The sequence below is a fragment of the Papaver somniferum genome, chromosome 11 (assembly GCF_003573695.1).
Source record: "Papaver somniferum cultivar HN1 chromosome 11, ASM357369v1, whole genome shotgun sequence".
Taxonomy (NCBI): domain Eukaryota; kingdom Viridiplantae; phylum Streptophyta; class Magnoliopsida; order Ranunculales; family Papaveraceae; genus Papaver; species Papaver somniferum.
In genome coordinates this window covers 132,638,643-132,646,434 of record NC_039368.1, presented here as the reverse complement: position 1 = coordinate 132,646,434, position 7,792 = coordinate 132,638,643, and the positions used below count along the sequence as shown (strand labels likewise).

At 38.6% G+C, this 7,792-nt stretch overlaps 2 protein-coding genes across 2 annotated transcripts; both read left to right on the top strand.

Moving 5' to 3' along the window:
- The first annotated feature begins 3,087 nt into the window (after positions 1-3,087).
- LOC113323806 (probable GABA transporter 2) lies at positions 3,088-6,212 on the top strand. The gene is made up of 7 exons (XM_026572154.1): positions 3,088-3,431; positions 3,534-3,764; positions 4,678-4,775; positions 4,891-5,077; positions 5,157-5,287; positions 5,413-5,649; positions 5,755-6,212. Exons 1-7 carry the CDS (start codon positions 3,341-3,343, stop codon positions 6,142-6,144), a joined length of 1,365 nt encoding a protein of 454 aa, XP_026427939.1. The 5' UTR covers positions 3,088-3,340; the 3' UTR covers positions 6,145-6,212.
- Positions 6,213-6,955: 743 nt separating this feature from the next.
- On the top strand, positions 6,956-7,372 carry LOC113325201. The gene has a single exon (XM_026573414.1). It carries the CDS (start codon positions 6,956-6,958, stop codon positions 7,370-7,372), a length of 417 nt encoding a protein of 138 aa, XP_026429199.1.
- The last annotated feature ends 420 nt before the right edge of the window (positions 7,373-7,792 follow it).

Below are 7,792 nucleotides of genomic sequence, written 5' to 3'. Positions count from 1 at the left end.
GTTACACAGAACCGGTTTATGTTCATTCACTTGTAAACCGATTCTGGATTGGTGTTTAGAATTACCAGAGGACATCCAGAATCGGTTTACTTTGACATGATTTATAATACGATTATGAAAATCGGTTTTTTCTTATGACACATATAAACCGATTGTTTCTTTTCATTACCAATTTTCATTCGTCGCATTATTATTGTAGGATGCATTTAGCACATGCATCAATCCTTTAAACCCCTAGGCGACCCTAGTGGACGAGTTATAGTCTCGTGAGGGTTTACCCACAAAATATTTACAAAAACTTCTAAAGCCAGGAATCTTCCTCCGACGAAGACGATACCGCATCCAAGTAATCCGGGTTATCCTCCGGGATTCTATATTCCAAGAAGTGATAGCTTGCATCGAATGCGAATGCTTCCCCCTTTACTTCCAAGTAGCGCGCTTTCACGACTTCGTGCTACAAAAACAAGCTTACATTTGTTACTGGTGTTTCGTTGGAAGATAACACAACATGGGTTACGTAAAAAAAACCACAAAATTACTTACAAATTGTACAATGGACAAGGTGAAGGGGCGAGCGTTAAAAATCGGAGGTTGGAGAGCTAAAAAAGCAAGTATCGCATTTTCAATGACAAGGTGTCTTTCATGGATGGCTTGAACACTTCTTGCGTTAGGATTTCCAAATTCTTGGACAAATTTGTTGTGTACTTTAACCCAAAAGGTTGTTGAATCCTCTCTTTCGGAGGATTGACGTCTAAGCCGATTTTTCGCATACCATGCTTTCGTGATTGCGAAATCTTCCGCGTAGTCGAATGATGCCATTTCTTGTATGTATATGTATGATATGAGTAATTGTGGAGTATATGGAGTGAACGGGAATAAAATGATCAATTTTGGGGCAAATGGGGTCCAAGGGTGAGGTCTCTATTTATAGAGAAAGTCCCTAAAACGTGTAATAATTTGAAATAATCGGTCTTTTAGAAGGACTATAAAATCCCATTGTGTTTATATGCCACAAGGAATCGGTTTTTACTGCGACCAAAGTAAACCGATTAAAGTCATTTTAAATTTTGAATTTCCACCACACTAATCGGTTTACATATTACCATATGTGATCCGATTCCAGAACATCCAGAAAGATTGGCCTACATAATCGGGTTACAATGACATATCGAGTAAACCGATTCTTGACATATCAGGCTACAACTATAAGCAACACATAAATATAATTAAAGCTTCAAGTTCATCAAGTTCAACACAAATATCATCCAAAATAAAAACCTTAAAATAACCACAAGTCTTGTAACTTAAACTTTCAATATCTATAATTAAACATAAAAACTTAAACAACAGGAGCACCATCAGCAGGAGCAGGAGCACCAGCAGCACCTGCATCAGCAGGAGCACCAGCACCAGCAACACCACCATCATTAGGAGCAGCATCTTGCATTTGAGCCATTAGTTCCCACATTTCTTGCATTTCTGCATGGGCCTCCCTCCCAGATGAAATCCTATTTCTCCTCATCCTGGTGAAGGTGATGACCTCAATAAGCTCTTCAAGTGAAAGCTTATCAATCAATTACAGGGCTTGTTCAAGCCGGGTTTCAGCTCCGTATGCAAACTTGTATCGGTTCCTCACCGGAACTCTTTGTGGCTGCCTCAAGATATCCTCATCGGTTAAGTCGCGATTATAGAATGGTAGGTGTCCGAAGTCCATTCTACACAAAAAATAAACAAAAATCAAATTAACAATCGGTACATAAAGAAATATATGTAACCCGATTCCGAAGAAACAACCAAAATCGGTTTATGTGGTACATGTATAAAATCCGATTCTGGAAGAAAGATGAAAAGACTATACTAATCGGATTATACATATTACATATATAAACCGATTCTGGCTATGTATTTTTCATATTTCATTTCTAAGCCAGAATCGAATAATGTTAATCCTCATGTTACCCGATTGTTGTGCATGCTCTTCATGGTCGGGGAAAAATCCAGAATCGGTTTATTCGATAGGTCAATAAAAACCGATTCTGAATTGAATCAGAGTTTTGATTTGTCAAAAACGATGATTTAAAGATGTAAATCAATAAGATAAGAAGATGGGTTGATGGAGATTAGCTTCTTCTTGGATGGATTGAAGATCGTCGGAGTAGAGGATGAAAAAAAAAATTGATTAGGGTTTTGAGAATTTGGAAAATTTATGATAGAAATGGAAAGATTTTTTAGGTTTAGGTTTTTTTGATTTTGGATTTACAAAAACTAGAAAGATTAGAATTTATATGAGTGAGATTTAAAAATTAATGTGAGGATAAATTAATATTTTTGATAAAATTTGGATGCCTAGAATAATTTGGGGTGTGAGAAGGAAAAACCTATAGGCCCCAATTTAGCCGGGTTCTTTAAAGGCCAGCTTCTTTTCTTTGAACTTTTTGTACCATGAAAAAAGATTTCAGAACCAAACTTGTGAGGGTCCATGTGGGGCAATCAAAGCCAAGCTAATTCGTCACTGGATTCTTTATCAAGATCTATAAGTTCTTTTTATCTAATTATTAATGAGTTAATATTCTAATATTATACCCAAACCTTGTTTTATGAAAAATTTGATTAACAGATGCCCCCATTTAGCATAATTAAGGGTTCTTGCTTATCATGTTACTATTTCATCTTAATATAAGCATCATGTTTTGATTTTTAACATGTGAAAGCATATAATTGAAAAAGATAGAACCTATTTCGTAAAATAAGTGAGAAGTAGTTTCAAACATTCAGTAATAGAGTCAGATCCCTGATCAAACTAAATTACTCCAGATTAATTAGAATAAAGTAACATAATAGTATTAATAATAATAATAATAACACGGTGGCAGTTATCGTTAATATCAGCGCATAATTTCATTTTAACATAGCTTGAGGGTTAGGAATCTGGTCTTACTGAATTACTCCAAACTATTCGGCGAAAAATAACATATAAATCGCATGAACAGCATAAAAAATAAATAAAAATGAAACATGACTAGCTTGCCATGCTTAATATATACGTTTATAAAAATAAAAACGATAAGCTTAATGAAAAGGTCTTGATCATCATGCTCTCCTATTTCATTCCAAACAAAGTAGTCTTTCCCCAATATGAAAGCAAAGACTTGATGAGCAATAAAAAAGTGCTAACCGGCACTCCCCACTAGCCAGAAAGTTCTTCCATCTCCTCCCCATCTTTTATAAAACCGCCCAAAAATCCTAAACAAACTCGTATCCAACCAAAACTACCATCCTTCTTCTTCTGTCATGATCATCTCTATCTTCCTCTGATAGAAAACCTTTCTTTCTATCTCCCATGGCATCAAAACCAAACGGAAATCCAATCACCGGAATGACCAACGACCGAGAACATGACGGTGGAGCCATATTCGTGTTGGAATCCAAAGGTACATACATAATAATCCAAGAAAACTAAACATTTTCATTCATTTTGGTTTTATTCTTCATTTTTCGTTTTTCATTTCTTGACTTGTCTGGTGGTTATTAAGGGAATTGGTGGCATACGGGGTTTCATCTGACGACGGCGATCGTCGGACCGACGATACTAGCGTTGCCGTATGTGTTCAGAGGATTAGGATGGATATTAGGATTCTTTTGCTTGACGGTGATGGGTGTTGTCACCTTCTATTCATATTATCTCATGTCTAAAGTTCTTGAGCTGTGTGAAAATCAAGGTCGCCGGCATATCAGATTCCGTGAGCTTGCTTCTGACGTTCTCGGTAATGTAGTTGTCAACTCACCACTTGTATATATTTCTTTCTTTTTTTCCTATTCATGGGAGTTTGTTTTGTTGGTTTGAATGGTTAGTTCTAACTTGCGCACACTAGGTGTTAGTTTCAATGGTGAGTCATTAACTCATTATCATAAGCGGAATTGTTGAGAATTCTGTTTTGGAATCTCCTTATTTAACTATCTTTTTAAGGGGAGTTGATAAGTGTTGCGGATATCTTTTAATGCCACTCAATTTTGTGTTATGGGTTACCTCCAAATTTCCATGGCAATACACAGAGGTCGCCATTTGGGTTTCGGAGCTGCATCATGCAAATCAGGCATATCCCATGAATAGGGAGCGACTACGATAGTGGACCTAACGTTCTGACTTGAAATCAGTACGCGAAGAAAGAAAGTAGTTTTGAGTCTCTCAATTTCACAAACCAATATTCTTTTTAATGCGAAATCATAAATGTGGTACTTAGAGACAGAGTTAATAGTGTTGCAGCAAATGCAATGCATTCAATTCTGAGATTTGAATCTTGAAGGGGATAGGAGTCTTTAAGATGGCCTCCCCATAACTAGGAGGCCGGAATTGAGTTCAGTGAGTAGGACATCCCATATTCCCAACTGTAACACTATTTATATGCGTGGGCACACCGTTTAAGATGCCCGCTTTATAGGACTGGGCATATGTTTTGAACGTGGACACCAAAAATAAATATGCTCTTCATTATGGCACCCACGCTTTTTTGTGCAGTAATTAGTCAACTTTTGTTTCCAGGAATCAGAAATTAGAATTCAGATTAATATAATGGCAGATTAGTATAATATGATTAACATACCAAGGATCGCCTTTTTTTTCGGAAAATTTCAATATAGTAATGTTTTTTGACATGGTATTGGATGCTCTTATTGTAGGGTCTGGGGGTATGTTTTACTTTGTGATATTTATTCAAACGGCTATAAACACTGGGATAACTATCGGAACTATCTTGCTGTCAGCTGACTCTATCAAGGTAAATTAATGGATTCACTCTCAAAGGCGCCCAAAACATGATTTTCTCTACCTCGGATTGTTTCCAGTGTCTGTTATTGTTGACAGTTGTTTAATGTTTATAACTGGACTGGCAGATTTTATATTCAAATTTAGTTCCGGATGGGCCATTGAAGTTGTATCATTTCATAATGATGGTTACTTTTGTGATGATACTTCTTTCGCAACTTCCTTCTTTCCATTCACTTCGTTACATCAATTTTGGTTCTCTTCTCCTCAGTCTGGGGTACACTTCTCTTGTTGTTGGTGCTTGTATTCATGCAGGTTAGTCCCCTTCTTTTTTATGCCATACCCATTTCATCATACCCAATGGACCAAAGTCACTAATGGTTATATGTTTCAGGGTCTTCCAAAACTGCACCTCCAAAGGATTACTCATTGAACCCAAAGAAATCAACTAGAGCATTTGATGCCTTCACATCCATATCCATCATTGCTGCAATTTTTGGAAATGGAATATTTCCAGAGATACAAGTATGCACACTGCCATTGCGAATAAAATAACATGCATGAACTTCAATATTGCAGCGCCAAAAGTTCTTTTTATGCTCAATCCTTTTGGATTTTGATTTTTTTTTTTTATGGTTTGGTCGATGCAGGCAACAATGGCACCACCAGCAACAGGAAAGATGGTGAAAGGTCTATTAATGTGTTACACTGTCATAGTCCTTACTTTTTATTCAGCTTCCATCTCAGGATACTGGGCCTTTGGAAGTCAGTCTGCTTCCAACGTTCTCAAGAACTTACTGCCAGATGATGGCCCTGCTTTAGCTCCTACTTGGGTGATGGGACTTATCGTTATATTCGTTATCCTTCAACTCCTCGCAATCGGACTGGTAAGTATCCCCAATTTTGTAGGTTATGGAGTTCATTCCTAGTGACCTTGCCGTATACTTAGTATGGCCCGTCACTAACCATTGGTGTTTTTGGATTCAAAACAGGTGTATTCACAGGTTGCATATGAGATTATGGAGACACAATCAGCTAATGTGAAAGAAGGGATGTACTCAAAGAGAAATTTAATACCTAGGTTACTACTAAGATCATTGTACATGATAGTCTGTGCATTTTTCGCGGCAATGTTACCCTTCTTTGGAGATATCAATGGTATAGTCGGCGCAATTGGATTCATCCCATTAGATTTCGTACTTCCAATGCTTTTGTATAATATGACTCACAAACCAACAAAAACATCGCTAACATATTGGATAAACATCAGTATTATGGTTGTATTTACCGGTGCAGGTATCATGGGTACTTTCTCTTCTGTAAGAAAATTGGTTCTTGATGCCAACAGGTTTAAGCTCTTCAGCAGTGATGTAGTTGATTAAAGATTTGATAATGTAACACGGTTTGTACTTGTTGTTCATGAAAGTAACCTTACATGTCAATTTTCACTCTTCTAGGTTCCAAACACTGTTGGCCAAACACTTTTGCTTCAGTTACGAAAAGCATAATCACCCCGATTAGCCGATGTCACTTTAGTATAAAGGCATTGGTGATGATGTCATTGATATGACTCTCAAACTCGTCAGCATCAGATTCTTTATCGATCAAAGATAAAGGAAACAACATTTGTAGACTAAAATTGAAATAACTGCAAAAAAAAATGAACCCGACACTCCCAATTGTAGGCCTCGACGCCCCTCAAGATTAGTAGGGGATATTTATTGTGAGGTTTGGGTTTTCCTTTTGTTGTTCTTAATAGATTATATTTTGCCATATTTATAGGACCCAAAATATTCTCATTGAATAATAAAAATAATAATATTTATTGTCCCTTCTCCCTCAAGGAAGGGGGCGAGAGTTTTACCATAATCCAAGATGGTATCACGATCCTAAAACCGATCCTTCTTCTCCTTCTTCTTCTTCTTCCCTAGAACCCTAGAAAATCCATGGCAGGTGATAAAAAATCCCTGCATCCAGCCTTTGCTGTGACAAACATAAAAACCCTAATCCCTATTCTCTATTCTCCTTGATATCAAACAGGATGAATATTCTTCATGGGGTTTTCTCTTTGAACTACATCTTCAAGCTCACGGTCTTCTATTCCTCATTGATGGATCCGCACCACCAACGGAGATTGACAAAAATATCTTGACTCAACTCGACGCTTTGTGTCGTCAATGGATGTTCTCCACCATGGCCAAGGACTTGATGCTCACGGTTTTGAAATCCGGAAAAACAGCTAGAGAACTTTGGGATCATCTTCAAAAGCTTTTTCAAGATAACAAAGGTAATCGTGCTGCAACCCTTGAAAGTAAATTTGTCAATCTAAAGTTTGTTGATTGTGCTAGCATTGATGACTACTGTGACAAGCTTAAGTCATTGTCGGATCGATTGAATGGTCTTGACTTCCCCATGAATGCCAAACGGTTGGTTATCCAACTTGTCAATGGTCTTCCGGAGGAATACAACACTGTTGCGTCCTTCATTCAACAGTCTATGCCAACGTTTGATGCTGCCCGTTCACAACTGCGCACCGAAGAAATTCGTCATACGCAACAAACCTCCATGGCGTCTTCTACAGCCCTAGCAGCCACCGATTCCTCCACATGACAGCATCCTCAGCGCTCCGGCTACAGCAAGCGGAATCAGCACCATCAACGCCCTCAAACCCAACAGCTTTCAGCAGAACCCCCACTTCTGCCAACCCCGGCCCAGTTCCGTCAGCGCAATAACCCACGAGCTGCAGTCTACCCAAACCCAACATACCCAACACCTTATATGCCTTACTGGGCTGCACCTCCAAGCCCATACCCTACCGTCCCCCACTGGCAGCTCACTGCTCCTCTCCGCGGGCCTTCTCCATCTCGCTCCCGCCAGACCCAACAACGTCCACGAGCTGCTGCCTATGGACAGGCCCAAGCATATGCCATTCCTTCCACAGAGATGTTGCATCCTTCGGACTTTGTGGAAGCTTACAGCTCCATGAGTCTGCAGTCACCGGATGACACGTTCTATATGGACACTGGTGCA

What these genes read in the sequence shown, in the direction of transcription:
- LOC113325201 (XM_026573414.1), top strand. Translation starts at nt 6,956, where the DNA reads ATGGCCAAGGACTTGATGCTCACGGTTTTGAAATCCGGAAAAACAGCT.
- LOC113323806 (XM_026572154.1), top strand. Translation starts at nt 3,341, where the DNA reads ATGGCATCAAAACCAAACGGAAATCCAATCACCGGAATGACCAACGAC. An exon ending in ATTCGTGTTGGAATCCAAAG is followed by an intron (nt 3,432 to 3,533) that starts GTACATACATAA and finishes GTGGTTATTAAG; the next exon opens with GGAATTGGTGGCATACGGGG. An exon ending in AACTCCTCGCAATCGGACTG is followed by an intron (nt 5,650 to 5,754) that starts GTAAGTATCCCC and finishes GATTCAAAACAG; the next exon opens with GTGTATTCACAGGTTGCATA.